General features: G+C 53.5%; 1 protein-coding gene across 3 annotated transcripts; it reads left to right on the top strand.

Moving 5' to 3' along the window:
* The first annotated feature begins 4,191 nt into the window (after window positions 1-4,191).
* On the top strand, window positions 4,192-17,706 carry ABCB9 (ATP binding cassette subfamily B member 9). 3 transcript variants are annotated; one of them, XM_027470031.3, is made up of 12 exons: window positions 4,192-4,288; window positions 5,635-6,320; window positions 6,642-6,756; window positions 7,097-7,227; window positions 8,572-8,777; window positions 9,324-9,521; window positions 11,008-11,136; window positions 12,100-12,288; window positions 12,885-13,058; window positions 14,415-14,574; window positions 14,925-15,061; window positions 15,945-17,706. In XM_027470031.3, exons 2-12 carry the CDS (start codon window positions 5,714-5,716, stop codon window positions 16,272-16,274), a joined length of 2,376 nt encoding a protein of 791 aa, XP_027325832.1. In that variant the 5' UTR covers window positions 4,192-4,288; window positions 5,635-5,713; the 3' UTR covers window positions 16,275-17,706. The 3 variants fall into 3 exon arrangements, with proteins under 3 accessions (XP_027325832.1, XP_021125753.4, XP_021125752.4); XM_021270077.4 differs by lacking the exon at window positions 4,192-4,288 and having other exon boundaries at window positions 4,593-6,320; XM_021270078.4 differs by lacking the exons at window positions 4,192-4,288; window positions 14,925-15,061; window positions 15,945-17,706 and having other exon boundaries at window positions 4,591-6,320; window positions 12,885-13,030; window positions 14,415-14,567.
* The last annotated feature ends 3,283 nt before the right edge of the window (window positions 17,707-20,989 follow it).

Here is a 20,989-nt window from a genome sequence, read left to right as displayed (position 1 = left end):
TTTGCGGCTGTCAAACAGGCTCTTCAGGGCTTCCGCGCCAGCCGTCAGGAAGCGTGGCAGACTTAGGGCCACACGTGAGTGAAAGCCTCCTAGCTCTGCGGTGAGGAGGTGTCACGGAGGCCGTAGCAGCTTACCCGAGGTGCAACCTGATCCAGGGACTGGCAGGGTTCCCACTCAACACACAATGGGAGTTGTGGGCGTGCATTGCTTCTTAGGATTGAGGCTGTGCTGGGTGGATTTTTGATGACAAAGGTCACAGAGCTGTACTGTCTAAACGACAGCCAAACAGAATCAGGGTTGTTTGCCTTGTTGCAGCAATTGTTTTGCTAGGTTTGGTTTTTACCTTCCTCGTTTGGGCGATGTTGTGGCATCATGTTGATTTTTCTTGGTGCTTGTTTATGCAGGACCTTTTCCTGAGACAAGCCAGAGCAATACACATGTCCTCCTTGTGACCGACTATTTCACTAAGTGGATTGAGGCTGTTCCTCTGCAGAAGAAAGATCCCTTGTCAGTGGCTAAAGCCCTAGCTACGATTTTTTACAGGTGGGCTCTTCTCTTGTCAGTTACACTGTGCCTCTGCAGTGAGGTGGGGCACTGTGAAGTGCTGCAGATAGGATCTGTGTCCACAAGATGGTTCCCCACAAGAGCACGTGCTCTCTCCTGCAGGAGAGGCCATGCAGTGCTTTGCATTTGCTCTTTACAAAGTCCTTGGTCTCCTCCTGTTAGCAGGGGAAGAGAGAAAGAGGCAGAAATGATTCTCTGCATTGCTCCAAGGTCAGGAGAGTTTGTGCCCCAGTTCCCTGCAGAAGCTCTAACCTGTACCCTGATCCCTCCCAGGAGGCGTTTGTTTTGCACTTGTGTAGTGCCCCTCACCACAGTACCTGGTGGAAAATGTGTGGGGCCAGCAGAGACTGCATTCAGAGCAAGAAACTTTGCTTGCTTCTCCTGCTGCCTTATCATTCCTGAACAAACAGGCCTGGCTGTTTCAGAACAGATACGGGCAGCAGAGCTCTCCCTGCTCTCGGCAAGGCGAGGTCACGCCTGCTTCTCCCCACTGGGGACCCTCTGTCCCTCCTGTACCCCATTTCCTGTGAGGATCGGCTGCTCTGCTTTGTGGTCTGTGGAGTAAAACCAATTGTGTGTCCTCTTCTTGTTCAGGTTCGGAGCGTCCAAGAACATTTACGCCAGTCAGAGCTGGGACTTCTGCGAGGAGGTAGGTCACACGCTGGGTGGTTCAGGGGAAAGCAACGTGATCTCAAGCTTTTTTTAGACAGCAGGTCCGACAGGCAGAGCCACAGCGCACCGTGCACGGGGTGCAAGGAGCTGCTGCTGCCACCTCCCAGCCCCAGCCCTGTTACCACCCTGTAGGTGCTTTCCAAAGCTTTCACCCTGATCTGAGGCCGTAGTCGGGTGGTGCAAGTTCTCCAGGCGCACTGCAGCCTCTCTGCTCGGAAGGAAGAGTCCCATGAGATGATGCCCCTGAGCTTTCTGCCCTACGCTGGGATTAACCCAGTTTGCCAGTGCTGTGAGAAGCCTCAAGCTCAGTTACAAAGGTTGTTGCAAAATACTTGGTCAGGCCATGACTTCTCCAGCAAGCTTGCCATGCCCGCTAACACCTTTCTCCCTCTCCTGTAGTACCTCAGGCTTCGGGGAGCGTTTCTGCTCCATTTTTTTTTTTTGCTACAGGCAGCGCTGTGAGTGCCCCCCCCTGCAGCCACATGGCACGGGGAGGCCGCTCACTGCTGCGGTGCCCTTTGCAGGTCAGCCGGCATCTCTGCGAGCGCTGGAACATCTCACAGATCCTCACCCCCGCAGACCCCGCCGACTGCGCGAGCCTGGACGAGCGCAGCGCCGAGGTGCTGAGATCCTCCATCTGCAGCGTGGTGAGCGAGAAGCCCGGCGAGTGGGACACCCACCTCGACCCCGTGCTCTTCGATTTCCGCACCTCGGTCAACGCCGCCACCAAGTACACCCCCTTCTTCCTCATGTTCAACAGATACGTCTGCCTGTCCTCCGAGGTAACCGCTCGGCGGAGCGGAGTCATGCAGGACATTTGGTGCTGGTGTGGTGACAGGGTGACGCCCACGTGTCTGTGCCTTGCAGGTGGATTTCGTCAAGGACTCCAAGGAGCAGGGCGTTAGCTCCAGCAAGGCAGACGGCCTCCCCCCGTTCACAGCTGCCGTGCAGGAGCAGCAGAATGCTGTGAAAGAAATCGTAAGTCTTGCTGCCAAGCCCCCTGTCTGTCCAGAAATGCCACCCCACAGGAGTCCCTTGCCTGTGGGCTCTCCCCCATGAAGGCCGGCGGCCCCGTGGGCTGGATTCAGGGAGCGAGGCCAGCGTTCAGTTCCTGACTGGCTCTAATTTGTGGGGAGACCTTGGGTAAAGTGTTTTGTCTCCGTGTCTTAGTTTCCTGCCTCAAAAAATAGCCTCAGTGTCCTTTGGGAAGTGCTTGGAGACCTGTGTGCCAAAAAAAAAGGTAGACGAGGTCACACTGAGGTGTCCTGCCCTGTCTGGTGTCCGGGTCGCTGGTACCACCTGCAAACGGGGCAGGAGCAGGAGCTGTGGTTGACAGGAGGTGCTCGGAGCTTCCTGAAGCTCCAGCCTAGATCCCATTCTGCCCTCTACTGATGGAGAACTCTGAGCACAGCCACAAATTGTCATTTCTTACCATGAGTTCTGCGAGTTTGGGGCTGATGAGGTGGAAAGACCTCGTTTGGTCCCTCCCGTGCCTCGAGGTGCCGCCAGCAGTGCTGACGCTGTCGGTACAGCTTTTGCCCGCAGAGCTGCAGCAGGGCTGAGCTGATTTTTAAGCAGCCTCTCCTCTGCTTTCCAGGTGATCGCCAACATGACCACAGCCTACAAGCGGGAGCGCAAGAGCATGAAGAGGAAAAGCCGGGGCCTGCCCTCTCTCGCCTTCAAAGTGGAAGACAACGTGTTTGGGAGCAACGGTACCTCTCCCCTCAAGAAACTGAAGAAGGGCCAGTTTGTGTCCTTCCAAATCGAGACAGTCCTGCCGCCTGAGCAGAGCATGGCCGGGGGGAAGAAAACCAGTTAACTGCTGGGGCGTTTCTGGGGGTCCTGCGGGGCTGGGGCCAGCAGAGCGAACTGTTCCCGAGGGTCGTGTCCCAGCTGTGTGGGAGCCCAGCGCGTGGACGCACCTACTCTGTCTTGGGGAGCGAGGAAAGGGAAGGTTCAGACAAGGGGCTCTGCTCCATCCCTTCCTGGTCCGGATTTGGACCATCCCTACGGCACAGAGAAGTGGCACCATCCTCATCTGGGGGCAGCAGGGGGCTCGGTGGTGCCGAGAGGCTCCTCCTGGAACACGGGAATCAGTGCACTGAGGCCTGGGGAGCGATCTGGGGGCAGAAAGGGGAAGGACCAGAAAGGAGGCGGTGTTCACCAGGTCGCAGTCTGCTTCCTCCAGCTTAAATCTGCCCTCCCCGCTGGCAGCCTGACCCGGGAAGAGCCACGCCAGGTCTGGCTGCATCCCTGTGGCCGTGGGGATGGCTTGAAGCGAGCTGTTTAGTTGTGAGCACTCAGTAGCAGAATTAAAATCGACAACGAAATGCAAGATTCTCATTTGTTGGTCATCCAGGCGGAGAAAACTGCCTTCTTCCTTCTGTTCCACCCCGGACAGGGGGGTGAACTCCAGGAATCTCATAGATCCTGCACTGCCGGGGTTGCAGACCCTGTTAAAGTCCCGTGCTAGGACCCCTGACCCAGGCCACCCCGGTGTCACTTGTCCCCCACCTGGGAGCTGAGCAGGGAAGAGGCTGAGTGCTGGCACGAGCTTGTCTGGGCTTAAAAACATTTATAAGCCGAATTTCTTGAAAACAGACCCCTCGCAGCACTCCTTGTAGTAGGGGTTAATTATTAGGGGCTAATTTAAAACCCCATCAAGCCGGGTTTGACGTTTCCTTGTATTTGGGGTCCATATAAAACCCCACCGAGCCCAGTTTAGGGCCCTTTCATCTTTTCCCTCTTCTTTCCTACCCAAAAATAAAATAAATTCTGTGAAATTTTGCAGGGTGCGGGGGGGGACCCTGAGGCTTCCCTGGCCAAGGCGGTGCAGGGCTGGGGGACACCGGGGGGGTGACACCGGGGGGCGACACCGGTGCCCCCCTCCCCTTTGGTCACCCCCCGTTCCCGGCACACGGTGGCGCCGGCGGGAAAGCGCCGCAGCGAGGGGGCGTGGCTAAGGGGGATGTGGGCGTGGCCTATTGGGATAAGCCCCGCCCACCCGCGACCTTCTCCCGCAGCGGGCGCGCCGGCGCCGGAGCCGCCGCAGGTAGGGAACGGGGCTGGGGCGCGCTGCGTGGGTTGGGATTTGGGAGGGTTTTGGGGGCTCCGCGCCGGTTTTGAGGGTTTTTACGGAATGGCCGGAGCACGGAGGGCTGGGCGGAGGTGGTGGTTGGTGGGAAAAGGGGGTGCGGCGCGGGGAAAAGCTGCTGCGTGGGTTGTGCGGGTAGGTGGGTGGGAGGATGCTGGGGTGGGGCAAGACCCCATACAGGGGCACCGGGGCGTTGCGGGGTCCACGGAGAGCCCAAAAGGGCTCTCCGTGGACCCCGCAACGCCCCGGTGCCCACGGATCGCGGGGGGCCTTTGTAGGGCCCTTCCTTGCTCCACGGGGCTGATCCCGCGTGGATCGGTCACGCTGCCTCGTCCTGAAGCGCAGCACCTCTGGGCATAGCTCAGGAAGTCCCGCTTTTTTATTTTTATTTTTTTACTGCTTTTTATGTCACTTCGGAGCCGGTCCCAAGCATCCCTGCGTGGGGTCGGAGCTCCGCGTGGTAGCAAGGGCGGTGTCCCGCCTCGGAGCCTCCCTCTCCCGTGGGATGCGGTCGTGGGTTTCCAGCTGCTTTGTAGTTTTCCCTCGTGATTTTTTTAATGAATTTTATGCAGCCTCCGAATTTTATGCAGCACCTTCGGAGGGTTGCCCCAAATGGTTATTTGGGAGGGTGCTGTGGCTCCTGGAGCTGTAATCACAGGATTGTAGGGGTTGGAAGGGGCCTCAAGACATCACTGATAATGCATTTTTTGGAGATAATGCATTTTTTTTTTTGGTTTTCGAAGAGGAGAAGCTGTTACAAAGCAGAGCTGCTCTCCCTTCTGCTTTGATACGGTTTCATAGGGTTTTGATCAAGTGCTTGATTTCAGCTCCCTCCCAGGGAAAGCAGGAAGGGACCCTCAGATCCCAAATATCTGTGTTCAATAACCACACGGCTCCATAGTGCAGGGCACGAGGGCTGCACAGATGTCCTGGCCCCGTGGCCCTGTGCCCATGTCCCGGCATTGCCCAGCTGGGACCTCAGGGTGGGCCTGGGGCCATCACAGCAAGCGAGGATGAAGTTTCCCACTGAGATGCAAGGGGAGGTTTCAGGCTCAGGATTTAGGATGGATGGAGAGATGTGGGAGGGGGAATTTGTCTTCATTTGGGCTTCCAATTCCATGAAATATTTCAGAGAGATACAGAGGGGAAGAGGAGGGGACGAAGGAACAGATAGCGGTGTTTGGGATCAAGATGCTGGGCGGCTGGCATGGCTTCCCCTACAGGCACTCGCACCCTGCTCCCCTTTCCCCACCACCTCCCGGTGGCGAATGCCAACCCCATCCCCTTCTTCTCACCCCACACAGAGGACACTGTGGCCATGTCCTCCCTGCACTAGAACCGTCCCCCCCCACCGCCTCAGTGGCTCCCAACCCGGCCGGGAGGATGCGTGCCTGGAAGGCGGTGGCCAGCACGCTGGTGCTGAGCGGGGTCGATGTGGTGGTCACCACGCTGCTCTACGCCCACGGCCGGGGCGGCCGGGACATCCTGCAGGACCTGCGGCACTTCAACATCTTCAACTCGCTGCTGGACGTCTGGGGGGGCTGCCTCTACCGCAGCTGCGTGCTGCTGGGGGCTTCCATCGGGGTGGCCACCAACACAGCCTACGGCCCCCGGCGCCTCAGGGCCTCGCGGACCTTCATCGCTGTCGTCTGCCTCCTCATGGGCATCTACATGATGGTGAAGCTGCTGCTCTACTCCGAGGTGCGCAGGACCATCAAGGACCCCTGGTTCTGGGGGCTCTTTGCCTGGACCTACGTGGCTTTGGCGGCCACCTTCGGGCTGTGGCAGCTGCTGGCCTGCGTGACGTCCTCCCGCGAGGCACTGGGGCATGGCTCCGAGTCCCGCACCGAGGCGGAGGAGAGCTGCGATGCCCCCCGGGACAAGAGGGAGGAGGCGGCGGGTCCCACCATCCACAAGCTGCTGTCGTACACCAAGCCGGACGCCTTCTTCCTGGGCATCGCCTCCTTCTTCCTCCTGGTGGCCGCGCTGGGTGAGCAAAGGGGCTAGAGGGGGACGTGGGGTGCTCTGCCTCTCGTCGGGAGGGAAGGAGCCACGTGGGGGGCTCCTGAGATGGGTGACACCTCCTAAACGGGCTGGGGGAATGGTTAAAAGGGCAAAATGTACAGTGGAGGATAAAATGCAATGGGAAATGGGACATCTCTGTGTGCTGCTGAGGGCTGTGCCTCCTGGTACATCTCATGTGAGGTATGAATATCTCCGTGGTGGGGATGGGGTTGGCCAAGGGCCTTCGTGGCTGGGAATGCAGGTCCTGTGGTGGGTCTGTAACCTCTCGTCCTGTGTTCCCGTACAGGAGAGACCTTCCTGCCCTACTACACGGGGCTGGCCATCGACGGCATCGTGGTGCAGAAGAGCATGGACCGCTTCTCCACGGCCGTGCTGGTCATGTCGCTGCTTGCCATAGGAAGGTAATCGCGGGGGCTGGCACCCAGGGATGCGTTTTGGTGTCTCGGTGCTTCTTGGCGCTGCGAGGCCGTGGTGGTGGTGGGGAGCAGGAACAGGCACAGGGGATGGGCCCCCCAGGGAAGGTTGTCCTGGCAGCCCCATGTCCCGTCCTGACGGGTGTCATTGCTGGGGTTAGGACCAGTGCCCCCTTGTGGGGTTGGTAACACCATCAATCACTTCCCGGGGTGGAAACGGTACCGGCACAGCATTGCCCAAGCCCTCGGCGTGGGCGTTGGTGTGTTTGTGTTGCTGAGGAGTGGGTTTCGTGTCCACTGGTCTATAACGTTTCTTATCTGCAATTAGCTCATTTGCCGCAGGTATCCGGGGCGGCGTTTTTACGCTCATATTTGCAAGGCTGAACATCCGCCTCCGCAACTGCCTCTTCAGGTCGCTGGTGTCCCAAGAGATGAGTTTCTTTGATGAGAACCGTACAGGTGGGTTCCCCTTTCCCCTGGGTTTGCTCTAGTCCCTCCATCCCGTCCCAGCGTACGGTATTTTTCCCCTTGGTTTGCCCTCCTGGAGGTGGCACCCAAATGCTCGTGTTTAGAAATGGGGATAGAAAGCTTTTATTTTATTTTATTTTATTTTATTTATTTTTTCAACCTTTTGGGTACCTCCCTGCCATGGGGTCAGGATTGCCCAGCACCTGGAGGATGTCACTCTGCCACCAACCAGCCTGACATCCAGCAGCCCTGGGGCTGACACATTCATCTCTGGCCATCTCATCTCCAAAACACCTCCTTTCCCCTTCCTGCACCTCCCTTCAGTTCCCACTGATCGGCTGCCCTCCATCTCTGCTCCAGGCACTGGAAACCTTGGGCGTGTAAAGCTTGCTGTGCTTGCTTGTGGCTTTCCCAGCTTGCCACTCAGTCCCGTCCCCGGCTGTGTCATTCTGGCGTGGTCCCAGTCGGCTGCAACTTTTCCCACACTTAATTTCTTCCCGGCGATATTTTTAGTTTTGAGGTTACCGCTGTATTTAGCAATCGTTGCAAGCTGCCCTGGTAGCTGAGGACACTGGAGATGTTATTGGAAGTGGGATCCAGTAACCCTGGACTAGCAGTTGCTCAGTACGGGGATTCGGCCCTGGCTGCACTCGAAGACAGGCCAAGTACTTAGAAATTCAGGGTGGTGTTTGCTGGCTCTTAATGTTCATCTCCACTGCAGGAGCTTTGTCCTTAGTTGTCACACCCACATCCTCCAGGTCACTTGGGCCTCCTCCAGGCTGCAGGACACACAGCTAAACCCAAAGCTGCCTCGTGCTCTGCGGGGCGTGCTGTGCCAGGAGTGCTTCTGGTCCTGCGAGGACAGCAGGAAAAGGTGCCAGCAGCCCCTGGCAGGCTCGTGGAGGGCTCCTGGCATCATTCAGAAATGAGCTGGGGTCTGGGGTGACAGCTCCAGAGGGGGGTTCAGCCCAGTGAACACCCACGTGGAGGCCTGTGTGCCCACAGGGTGCCCTCCAGGGTATAGCGCGGAGGCAGTCCCCTTGGTTCTGCAGATGTCCTCAGTGACACGAAGATGTAGTTTGTGCTTTTGGATGCATTTTGTGTCCCGTGTGCATCCAGCAGCCTGAGCTCCTCTGCTTTGCTTCACATCCACTGTTGTGGATCCTCACCCACGCTGTTCAGCAAACCCCGAGTCAGGGCCTAGGCTGGATGAGGAGCTCCATCTGCCAGGACTGCTGTGTGTGGTCCCATCACAGGACATGGGACACGGCCAGGCATTGACCTGTCACGGTGACATGTCCCCTCTCTCCCTTCCCCAACCCCTCGGTCCTGCAGGGGACGTCATCTCCCGCCTGACGTCGGACACGACCATCGTGAGCGACCTGGTGTCCCAGAACATCAACATCTTCCTGCGCAACGTGGTGAAGGCCACGGGGGTGATCTTCTTCATGTTCAGCCTCTCGTGGAAGCTCTCGCTTGTCACCTTCATGGGCTTCCCCATCATCATGCTGGTGTCCGATGTCTACGGCAAGTACTACAAGGTAGGCAGGAGGGGCTGGTGTGGCTGTCGTGTGCCATGGCGCTGGGCTGGCCCCCTTGGGAAGCTGTTGTGGGGATTGTGGGTGGCCTTGGAGCTGCAGGGATTGATATTGGGGTGTTTTGCTGGCTGCAGTGGGGGCAGAAGGACAGTGTTACACCTATGTGGGCAGATCAGCATAGTCCTGGCTGTTACCTTCATGCTCAGGAGCTGATAGGGGAGGTAGCTTGCCCACAAGATGTCCCATATGTGCCTGCTCGTTCATCTGCTGAATGTTCTCTCCTCTCCTCTCCCTTTGGAGTGACTCGGGTGGAGGGTTAAACCTAGCCCCAAGCTCCCTTTCTGTGCCAGAGGTCTGTCCCCCATGATTAATACCACAGCCCACACAAGTCTTACACCATGTGCCCCACTGTCCTGAGGTGGGGGATGCATCCCAGTGCTCAGCCTTGGCTCAGTCCATAGCCTTGGAAAATGCCCCCGTGCCCTCTCCTGAGCCTGAGAAAGGGCAGCTGGATGTGTGTTGAGCTCCCTCTGCTCCTGCTCCCTGCAGAAACTCTCCAAGGACGTGCAGAATGCCCTGGCCAAGGCCAACAACACCGCCGAGGAGACCATCTCAGCCATGAAGACCGTCCGCAGCTTTGCAAACGAGGAGGCGGAGGCCAACGTGTACTGGCAGAAGCTGCAGCAGGTGTACAAACTGAACAAGCGCGAGGCCCTGGCTTACACCTACTACGTGTGGTCCAGCGGGGTAGGTGACCAGCACTAGGGATGGGCAGGGGACATCACTTCAGGTGACAAACCACGCGTGGTGTGATGTCCGTGCTGCTCCACGCTCTCCTGGAGCTCTGTGGGATGAGCCCAGCCTTGGTGTCTGCTGCCAGTAAACCACCATCTCTTGATATTTTTTAATTTTTTTTTTTTGAACTCATCGAAAATACGGTTCCGTTCCCCCTTAGGGCAGCATTGCATCACGCCGCTGAGCAGTCTGCTTTCTCCTGTAAATAAAAATATCACTGATAACTGCTCAAGGTCGTGGAAAACCCCGTGTTTTCGGGCTGCTGCATTGCATGCCTGTGCCAGCTCATCTCCGGCTGCTCCAGCCAGGAAGCAGCCGCTGCGTTGGTTGAGCCTCTGCTCAGAAACAGAGATCTTCTGTGTGGGGGCAGTGGCAAGGGGAGGCTGCTGATTTCTGTTTTGTTGTGTTTTATTTTTATTTGCAGTGTTTTTTTCACTGCTTGGGACCAGATGGTCCAGGGCTTCTGCACCAGCAGCTAAGGCAGTGCAAAGCCCTCGTGTCGGGCTGCCCTTACCCACACGACTTCAGGGATGCTGCTGAAAGGTTTTTTGAGGTATGACGCCCTCGTGCAGCTGTGGGAGGCTTATGGGTTCCCAAAGCTGGAAGCAAAATCGGAGCATTTCTAGCATTGTTCCTGCACAACCAGGTGAAGCCAGCGGCAAGAACTGGGTCAGAACAGATCCCGCTGAATCAAAGGAGTCCAAAACCATCAAAACTGCTCCTGTGGGGCTCACGTAAAAAGAAGCTGACAGATTTAGCACAGCCCTCACGGAGCCTTTCTCAGAGGAAACTGAGGATCTTAAGGTCAGATCTTGGTGGAGAGCAAAGGAACTTTTTCCCCAGCAGCAGCCTGCGTGGCAAACGTTGCGCAGAGCGCTGGGCATTGCGTGAAAAGAAGCAGGCTGACTAAAGGCACGGGGCTGTCATCTGTCACGTCAGGGCTGAGCTGTCTCCGCGGAGTAGGTGGCACCCCCACACACTGATCTCAAGCTGAGGTTGTGCTGCAGGGATTTTGTGCATTAGCTCTTGGCTGGGTTTGGTGCTCTAAATTAAAATGTGTCACAGTCATATAACAGAGTTTATTTTAGTGGCGAGGTGACTGCATGTGTTGGGTAATTCGAGCATGGATCATTATCCTTGAGGATGTTAGCCCAAGAGACATCGATGAGGCGCTGTGATTTCAGATAAATTCTCCTTCCTTGGATGTTGCCCCCCTGGACTCTCGTTTTGTTGAAAGATCCCAGCCCAAGTACCTGAGTTGTTTTTCCCTTTTCATATCCATCCTCGCTGCTGTCAGCCATGGGCTGTCGAGGATGCTTGGTTTGGGGCTCAAAGAATAAATGTCAGCTCCTGGGCTGTGGGATGTTGTGCGGGTAACTACAGCGACACCAAAACGTCAGTCGTCCTTGCTGATTTGGGGCTGTTTGCTTGCTTTCAGCTGACCCTCCTGGTGGTCCAGGTCAGCATCCTTTACTACGGCGGGCACCTCGTGATCTCTGGGCAAATGACAAGCGGAAACCTGATATCCTTCATCATTTATGAGTTCGTCTTGGGAGACTGCATGGAGGTGAGCCTGATCCCTCTGGGACACCCCGTATCAAGGTGATGTTCAACTTCCAGATGTTCCCAATCTCTGCAGTCGCAGGATTAGACACGGTGTTGCCTACCCTACCACACGGGCGGTTTTCGTCCACCTGTGTGCCCTCTGCTCCCCGCTCCCATCCCACTGTGGCCCCACAAACACAGCCACTGCTAACGCCTGGACACCTGAAAGCACCCAGAGCAGCTCAGCACCAATAAGGCAATCAGCACCAAAAGGTTTGGGCTGGCCCCGCTGAACAGGAGAATCCTGGCTGTCTCCCAAGCACGTTTCCTGGTATGAAGGATGCCGAGATTGTGCGTCTGCCTGTTAAATTTCAGGGTTCATTAAGAGCTTAATTACATTACTTTATTTTTTTTAAAAACTTCCCTGGAACAGGCTGCAAGCTGCTGCGTTGGCAGCGCGTTAGCGAGCTGGGATTGTGGGCGGGATGGTGGAGCCCACCCGGGGCTGCCTCCCCCTCGCCAAGGTGTCAGTTTGGCTAATTGAGGCAGAAATTAGCAAGTCCAGGTTTCCTCGCAGCCAAGTTTGGTTTCAGCGGTGCTTCAGTGACAGAGCAGAGCCGGAGACAGCTCGCCCAGCTCTCACCATCTGTGCTGATAACTGCAGGCTCTGGTGGTGTTTCCAGGCTGTGGTTTTGGTGTGCGTTTCGTATGGTTTGGGTTTTTTTTTTTCTTCCTCCAATGGGAGGGGCAGTTGCAGTACAGGCTGTTCAGCAGTTCTGGGTTTAACAGAGAAGGGCCAGCGTGATGGGGCGTTATTCCAGAGAGGAATAAGCCTTGGGTGAGGGTAAGAGCTTTCTTTCTCTGTCTGCTTCTAGTTAACATCAGGTGATGGATTTGGAAACACTTTGACCACTCTCCTTACGAGTGGCTGTGATTGCCGTTTCCATCACGTGAGAGGGTTTCATCGTTGCCTCTTCCCTTCCAGTCCGTGGGCTCCGTCTACAGCGGCCTGATGCAGGGGGTGGGAGCTGCTGAGAAGGTGTTCGAGTTCATCGACCGCAAGCCAACAATGGTGAACGACGGGTCTCTGGCCCCAGACCACGTGGATGGGAAGGTGGAGTTCAGAAACGTGACGTTCTCCTACCGCACACGCTCTGCCACGCAGGTCCTCCAGGTGAGCCCCAACAGCGCGAAGAGCTCCCCATCAGGAGGATATTCCTATCACGATATTCCTCTGTCACGACAATAATTGATCCCCAGCCCACAGGGAAGGTCAGCTGCCCTTCTGGAGATGCGTAAAGGCAGGCTCAGTGGGATGCTGGCAAACAGATCATAATGAACAGTGGGTGTCCAGAGCTGCCTTTCCTTACAGGGAAGGAGTTTTATTAATAAAACCCTTGTTCCCAGCTCAGACGTTGAACACGTCAGCGTGGTACAGGGCTTTGTGCCAAGTTGTCTCAGGCTGCTTCCATGTGAGAGAGGGGCTGGGGTCACAGGGCAGGGTGAGACAGCAAAGCCGTGCAGTTTTTGGAGGTCTTGCCATGCAAGCAGGCAAATTCAAGGCGAGTTTGCAGGCTTCTTGCTTCCTCAGAGGAAGGGAGCTGGGAGGAGAAGCAAACAGCTAGTCTTTTGCAGGCGAGATGTCTGAAGCAGCTCGCCATCAAGGTGGGGACCACAATTTGGCTAAATCCCCTGCTCAGTGCCCAAAGCACTGCCCCAGGACCTGGGTGAAGGCCAGCACCTGACCACACTCTCCCATCCGTGTTGCAGAACGTGTCCTTCACCCTGCACCCTGGCAAAGTGACGGCGCTGGTGGGCCCCTCGGGCAGCGGGAAGAGCTCCTGCGTCAACATCCTGGAGAACTTCTACCCTCTGCAAGACGGGCAGGTGCTGCTCGACGGGCGTCCCATTAACATGTACGATCACAAGTACCTGCACTCAGTGGTACGAGCGACTGCTACGTGTCTTCTAGCTAGCGCCTGCTGTGGTCGGAGGGGATGGATGGCAGTGGTGCATGTGGCTGTGGATTTGAGCTGGCAGCCTCCAAAATGTCCGGAAAGCTGGAGGTGGCCCAGGAAACAAATTTAGATTGTGGGGACAGAAGGGAAAGGGGCAGTGATCGGTTCGTGTGGAGGGGGAAGTCTTCCAAAACCAGGACAAGGAACATGTTGTGTTTTTGTATTTTTTGGACAACTCATTAGAAATACAGTTTTCATTGTTTGATTAATTACAGTCTAAACTGAGTTTGGAAAAAGTGTTTTACAGTCCTCCAGCATGTTCTACCTTAAGATCTTAAAGTAATTCTCAGATGAGATTTTGGGATTTAAACTGCTCAAGATGCCAGCAGCAGCGGGAGCAGTGGAGGGGCTGGGTGCTTTCCCCAGGAGAGAGGGGTTTGGGCCCCTTGGCTCTTGTCTGCGTGTCAGCACAGATCAGTCTCCATCTCCTCTGCAAGTAACTGCCCGCTTTGTTTGCCCCCAGAGTGAATGGCCTCGCAAGTCAGCAGGAAAACCTGAAAACAATTGATCAGAAGCAGGCTGGAAAGCCAAAGTCAGTGTGACTAATTTACATTCCCTGCCTGTACTGAGTGAAAACTAAAAGACAAGCGAGCCTTTCAGCTTAGCAGGCCTGGTGTGGTGTTAGGAGCATGGGGAGAAGTCAATTAAAATATGACCGTATCCTGCTGGCTCTCTTCACGTCCCGTTCTGAGCAATAATTTGGAGGGTTCAATTTATTTCAATATAGGCTGTTTAACAAAGGCTGAATTTGAGAGTGAGCAGCGATGGCTGTACAGTGGGGCAGGGAGACCGTTGCTAAGCAATTAAGGAATTGCATCAGCTATGTCCAGAACTTCCTAATTTTGGATTAAAAGACGCAGGGGGGATTATTCACAGGGCCCATTTGTGACAACTAGCCTTGAACGGGAAATCAGCAAGATTTTGGGAGAAGGTCTGTCTGGTCTGCCTTGTACCAGCAACTGGTTTCCTATACTGGGAAGAGCAGACAGTGCTGGGATTGATGGGCCTGGAGCAAAACCACAGCAGGGTGCTGGACAGGGGGTGCCCATCTGAGGTGCCAACATACCAGCACTGCCTGCGTTTTCTTTCCTATGCAGCAGCCTCCCAGCACCCTGTCAGTACCAGCGTCGCTGGAAGCTCACGTTGGGGAATTTCTGTCTGTTTAATGGTGTGGCTCTGCCCACTCAAGTCCTTACCTGGCAGGAAGAAATGCTGCTGATCTGAGATGTCAGACGTCGTGTCTCCAGCTCCTTACTGCCTGCTCTTCCCTTTCCTTCTGCAGATCTCCTTGGTGAGCCAAGAGCCAGTGCTGTTTGCTCGCTCCATTGCTGATAATATTTCCTACGGCTTAGCTTCGGCCTCCTTCGAGTCGGTTGTTCAGGCTGCCCAGAAGGCTAACGCCCATGCCTTCATCACGGAGCTACAGGACGGCTACCACACAGGTACTGACATCCCTCCCTTTGCCCTGACCCTGAGGGAACCATGAGAAGGCAGAGAGGGAAGCTGGGACCTGGATGATCTCCCAGGCTTGGGGACTTCCTCCTTTGGTTGTTTCCATGAGCATCAGTCCCTCACACCCTGGGACTCGGAGAACTTGCTGCTGGAGGGAAGGACTGTAGCCTTGCAGGTGTTTAATACATTTAAATTAATCTGCCAAGTGAGCAGGAGCCGTAGCATTTATCTGGTCTTTGCTTCAAAGCGTGCCACCATCCTGGTGCTGTTGGCTGGGCGCTGAACTTGGTGGCAGCTCTTGATTTTTATTTTGCCCCCTTTTTCTCTCTTGATCCAACAGAGGCAGGCGAAAAAGGAGCTCAGCTGTCGGGTGGCCAGAAGCAGAGAGTGGCTATTGCCAGGGCCTTGATCCGAACCCCCCCCATCCTCATCCTGGACGAAGCCACGAGCGCGCTGGATGCAGAGAGCGAACACGCGGTGAGTGGGTGACCGGGTGTCGGGGCCTGCCAAGCCCTCTCAGGTCAGGATCCCTGCCAGCTGCTGAAGTGTGCGAAGTGTTAGCTGGCATACAGCAACACCATGCAGCCTTTTGGGCCAAGACACACAGAAAGACTCTAAAAATGGTTCTGCAGGAGGCAGGGTAGGACTACCCGAGCTGAAATCCCAGCTGAGGCACCGAACCAGCCATACTTGCAGGAAGGGCCCTGAGCTCTGTGAGCTGTGCCGTGGTTTTTCTCACTGGGATGTGACAACCAAACGGCTCTACCAGCAGCAGAGCACTGTCCTCAGCATCATGCGTGGTATCTGATGCCGGCCTGGGGCTGGTTTTGGATAGCTGGGGGTGTCAATTTGATGTGTGCCCGTTGACCATCTGCCAGCCTTCAGATCTTAGCGCCTTTGTCTGTCTCTTGGCTGGAAAGCAGCTCTCTTGGTTTGCCTTGTTAGCTTCCCAGGAAACAGCCCCACCTTTCTAAGCAGCTGCATTTCCCAGGTATCGGCTTCCCGCAGTCTGTGCCAACGCTGCGTGGCCTTTATTTGCATCCCAGCTCTAACGAGAGCCCAGCATGCAAGAGCAGACCTGTCATTTAACCACCCTAGCCCTTTCCTGGCAGTGGATGGATGCATACCGCATCCGTGAGCTGGCTGGACTGAGAGGATTTGTGGCTAGGCAGTGAGAGCCAGGATGGACATGCCGGTGCTGGTAGTGCTACAGGGAGTCCTGCTCTCGTGTCCTCTGCATAGCCAGAGGAGAGCAAACCTGCACAGAGATTTCTTAACACAGAGCCACAAAGCTGCTCTCCTCCCCTCCCAAAGTGGTACCAGCGATGCTCGTGCACTAACAGCTTTTCCTCCCGTGCAGATTCAGCAGGCGATTTACGGCGACTTGCAGAACCACACCGTGCTCGTCATAGCTCACAGGCTGAGCACTGTGGAGAAGGCACACAACATCATTGTGCTGGACAAGGGCCGCGTGGTGCAGCAGGGCTCGCACAAGGAGCTGATGGAAGAAGGAGGGCTTTATTCCAAGCTGGTGCAGAGACAGATCCTGGGGCTCGAGACGGGCGGCCACCAACCCGAAGCCCGGGGAGATTCAGCGAAGGCACCCAGCGGGCTGGAGGAAGAGTTCAGGATAGACCATTCCCTCCCGGCCACGGCGCAGGACGATTATAACAACACAGCTCACAAGTGAGAGCGGCGAGGGCCGGCGCTGGAGACGCTTGCTGGGATGCCGAGGCAGGAGGCAGCTTGCCGACGGGCCGGCACGCCGCACAACGCCGCCCGTTCGCCCGTCCCGTCCCGCGTGCGCCACGCAGCCGTGCACACAAAAACCACACACTTCTAGAGCTTCCTGCAGTACAGCCCGGCGGGGCAGACGCCTGCTGGTTAAACAGGGAAACCGACTGGGGAGTTGGGTCTTTAGCCATTCTCAGCATTTCTACTGGGTTTCTTTTCTTACTACCAGTAATTCCTCTCGACTGGGACTTTTCTCCCATTGATATGCATGTGTAACTGCTATTAACTGTACTGGATGTTAAATGCATGCATGGAGGGGAAGGTTGAAAACCCCTCCAGGAATTTCAGGGGGTGGCTTTCTTGGCTGGGTAGAAAAGCAGCGACTGTAAAACAAGGTCCTGCTCCTGCTGTCAATCTATGGGGTCAGTCCAAAGTCTGCTGAAGTCTGTAGGGAGCTCCCTTCAGCTTCGGGGAAAACGGGATCCCTTCCATGGGGCTGAATGCTGGGAGAGTTTTGCACTGAGTGCCTGCAGGCTCAGGCTCACAACCATTGCTGCTGAGCTTGTTTCACGTAGTAATCATCCTTCCTGGAATGAGCCAGGGGACCAGGAGGCAGGTGTTGCTTTCAGATTTACTCTTGGTGCTTGGTGGGTGTTTGGTTTTCTTTTTAAGGACGAAGAGTTTTACCATAATTGGGTTAGGGATTTTTTTAATTATTATTATATTTCTGTGTGCACTGTACAATGTCTGTCTGGCTCCAGTGTCCACTGAAATTCAGTCTGTTACTTCAGTATTTTTTTAAACTCACAACCCCGGTGCTGGTTTGAAAAAACACTACTAAAGACAGGCATAAAATACTAAAAGACAGCACTTTATAGAACCCACCAAAGCTTTGTTCAGCTTCAGGCAATGCAAGTGATTTCACTGCATGGGAAATCCGTACAGTCACTTTCCTGGAAGTCAAACTTCCGCTGCCTGAACTGTGAAATGTGTTTCTTTGAGTACTATTTATTAACTTTTAGTAAGAGGGAAAGAAAGACGTATATTGCTCCTAGTCCTTTTGTGTGATGGCTCTGGCTTAGTAGTGTTATGCTGCCATAGATTGGTGAAGAAACCTATGCAGCCAGGCAGATGCTATTGAAAAATAGCATTGGATTTGGTGGGAAAGATTGACTCAGACTGTGCATAGTTAAGAAATGATCTCAAGCACTTTAGCTCTCATGTTTTTCGGTATTTGAATGCTGCTGTGTTTTACTTTTTGGCAGTTTTGCAGTTTTGTTGTTCGCACTGTTTTGATTTCGTTCAGTGATGTTTTACAAACTCTTTAGTGTCCTTGAGGAGGGATGCTCAAACAAAAATAAAATACTACCTCTGCCACTCAACATTGAGCCAGTCTAGTGGGGGATGTTTTGTTGTGTTTTTTTTTTTTTTTTTTGCATTCAGAACATCTGGGTTTTTCAAGGTAATGTTCATCTGAGATGATGGATGGATACAGCTGCTTACCACACATGTTCTGGTTCCCTCATGGGGAATAACAAGAAGTACCTATGGAGAATGAGGTATGTAACAGCCTTCAGCATCTGATAATGACCGTGAACCATCGCACTAGGTATAACTTGTTTAAGAACTTGTTTCCATCCCGGATCCCATCTGGCAGTCAGTCTCACACAAAAGGACAGGCAGTCTGACTGTTGTCAAAGCACAGGGCTTTGTGGCTGGAGTCTTTTCAGCTGCTTGCTTTTGTGATAGGATAAAAATCCGTGCCTTGGAAGGAAGAGAGCTCTCTTTGTCTTATCTTCCTCCACTTGGGAAACCTCTATCACGCTGCAAAAGCTCACTGAAATCATTTCTCCACATCATTTCAGTAAATGGCCAGTATGTTCCTGCCTGATGCTAATATTCACTGTGGGTATAAAGAGGGGTTCCACCCAGTGCTGGAGGGCAAGCGATTAATTCTGTGTTCTTATCAGCGACTGAGCAGATTTCTAGGGTTGTAGAAATGGAATTGATTGCTGCTTAATTGAAAAACTGGAAGAAAAAAAAAATAAAGTAATGTAACCTGGGAATTAGGGAAGCCAACACCCTGAGAAGTGCTGTTAGGACAATGCTCACTATTACATGAGATGGCAGAAAAGAGAATTAGATCCTGATGTGTGTGGCCTCCCAGGCAGTGCTGCAGTAAGAAGAATCTGAGGATACACATGGGTTAGTTTTATTGCAAAGGCTACAGTGAATTTGGGGAAGGGAGCCCTGCTTTCCAAGCGTGTTGTGATGATAATCCCAGCATTGTACTCCCAGTTTGGGTCCGAAAAGCTTCAATTGAAATGGGAATTGGAATGGGCAGATTGTCTCTGTGGTGGCACCAGGCCAAGCTGATAACAGGGCCTGACTTTGTTCACTGCCACTGGTGCTGAATTCTCTCTTGCATCCAGATAACTCGAGGCTCCTTTTCCACTGAGCTTTACATCTTGGGGCTTGAACAAGTCCTTTTATTGTGCTGCTGGCACATGACGAGTGGATCTGCTGGAAGGCTAAAGCTGTAAGGGTTTTCTTAGGGCCTGGAAGTGTGGTGGGAGCTCCACACACCACCAGGGCTCCAGCAATACTAATGTAACACAGGCATTTCTGCTGGCCCTGTTCCCAAACCTGTACAAACCCTGTAACTGTAACGAAAATCTTGCTTTACAAAATCATTCCAGCTATGACTTTTTTTTTTTTATGACGGGACTCCCCTACCTTACCGGGGCGCTGCATTCAGCTGCAGTTCCATGTATGCAAAGTTGCTTGCTCAGCATTTTTCAATCTGTTTTCGTGAGGAGTGTCATGTCTGGTCCAGCTGAAAGCATTCTTTTCAGGCCTCTTGCTCTCTTTCGTGCACGGCCTGGATCTCCCAAGGGAGCCAAAGAAGAAACTTTGGGTGGGAACCAAGTGCCTGAACTCATAAAGACTTCCTTGAAAGCTAAATTAGAGCATGAGCACAAACAAACACTGTGCTAAGTCTCCATAGGAGCACTGTCTCCTCTTCAGGGTTTGCTTGTAATGTAAAAATTGGTGTCAGAAATGCCTGTTGGCCAAGCAAGGGCCAAGAGTGAGGCTGTATTAACTTGGTGTAGCAATGGCAATTATTTCAGTGCTCTATCTGGAGCTGCCCTTGTCCTTGGGCCTCGCAGCCTGTGTGCAGTCTCCAAATTTCAGGCTGTTCTGGAAAAAAGGCCGCCGTTCCCTCTGAGACCCTGACACGTAATATTTTGTGGCTGCATGTTTACCCGGAGCTGATGTTTACATGGGAACACAAAGAAGATCTGTTCAGGCACTTCTGGATGACAGCAAGGCGGATAAGTTTATTCTCCTAGAAGGGGAGAGTCTTTTTTTCCACAGGGAACTCAGATGTGTTTCTCCGAAACCTGAACTCGTGGAGCACAGCCTAAAGGCTGTCATGGCAGAGTTGGAAGCCAATGGTCATTCAAAAGCACAGGTGCTGACAAAGGTTGACTGTATGCTCTGTAATAGCTTGTTTTCCTTACAGTTAATAAGCTCAAACCATGTCCTGTAATGAGTAAAACCACAGCTTTATTTAATTTAAACATTGGAGAAGACTCTCCAAGACAAAGTTCAAGAGCAGATCCTACACTCTCAGCGATTCCCAAACAACATGTATTTACCCCTGTATGTTTGCACAGAGAAGGTAAATGTGAATGCGGTGTAATGGAAAAAACATAGCTGTGTTTATTCCTACAGCTTGTCTCCCAGCACCCCAAACTCTGCCTCAATATGTAATTGTGTGTGTTTCAGTGGCTGGGCTTTCTAGGCCTTCAGCAGAGCTGGAAATACCACAAGCAAATAAATACCCAGAGTGCTTCCAGTTCAGGTTTGGAGCTGCACCTTAGCGTGGGGAGGAGAAATAGCGTCTGCCTTGTTTCCTTCAGCGTCACTGGGAGCTTAGGGCAAAGAATGTGTATGCAGGTGTATAAACCTGCTCATTTCACGCCTCTGGCTCGCTAAATGAAAGCAATACTAACAGCAGAACTGCTGTTTTTCCACCAGGAGGCTAGATATAAAGGTCATTTCATGTGTGAAGGAATCTAAACTGTGAAATCTGGACGGAAGCGTGGACTTCGATGAGGAAATGAAATTGCAAAGAAGCCTAAAAACTTATCTACCTATTGAGCAACCAGACTAAAACGGGTTAATAACCTCCAAAGATTAGACTTGCAAATTCAGTCTCTACGTAACCAACCAGTTTGTCCAGGAAAATAAAAGAAGTTGTGAAGGTGACTTGCAAAATATGTCTAAATCTAATAAATATGCATGGACGCAGTGCTGTTGACTGTAAAGGGATATGAGGTGACAGAAGGAAATCCAGGCTCAGGTTTAAAAATTTAAAAACAAAAAAACAACAACTAACATTTAATTTAAACTGGGCTGGATGCCAGTTCTCCCCATGACTGTGGCCTGACTTCTTATTCACCACGACACAGCTTCCACTGTGGTCCTCCCAGAGTTTTTGTTCTACTTCTCCTTTAATAAGAAATCCTGGCTTCTGTACTTTGCCTGCTTACATTTTTAACATTCATGAGTACTGTCACCTTTCAAAAGGATTTTAGCAAAGGTAAAGAAGAAGCAGGGCTTGGCAGCTGATAAATCTCAGACTGCAGCGTTGCAATATTTGAT

The sequence above is a fragment of the Anas platyrhynchos genome, chromosome 16 (assembly GCF_047663525.1).
Source record: "Anas platyrhynchos isolate ZD024472 breed Pekin duck chromosome 16, IASCAAS_PekinDuck_T2T, whole genome shotgun sequence".
NCBI classification, from domain to species: Eukaryota; Metazoa; Chordata; class Aves; order Anseriformes; family Anatidae; genus Anas; species Anas platyrhynchos.
This window is presented reverse-complemented; position numbering and strand designations above follow the sequence as displayed.

Bases quoted from the DNA above. Each gene is read 5' to 3' on its own strand.
- ABCB9 (XM_021270077.4), top strand. From the start codon at position 5,522: ATGCTGGGCGGCTGGCATGGCTTCCCCTACAGGCACTCGCACCCTGCT. The intron at 6,321-6,641 runs GTGAGCAAAGGG...GTTCCCGTACAG, and splicing joins CCTCCTGGTGGCCGCGCTGG to GAGAGACCTTCCTGCCCTAC. The intron at 15,062-15,944 runs GTGAGTGGGTGA...CCTCCCGTGCAG, and splicing joins ATGCAGAGAGCGAACACGCG to ATTCAGCAGGCGATTTACGG.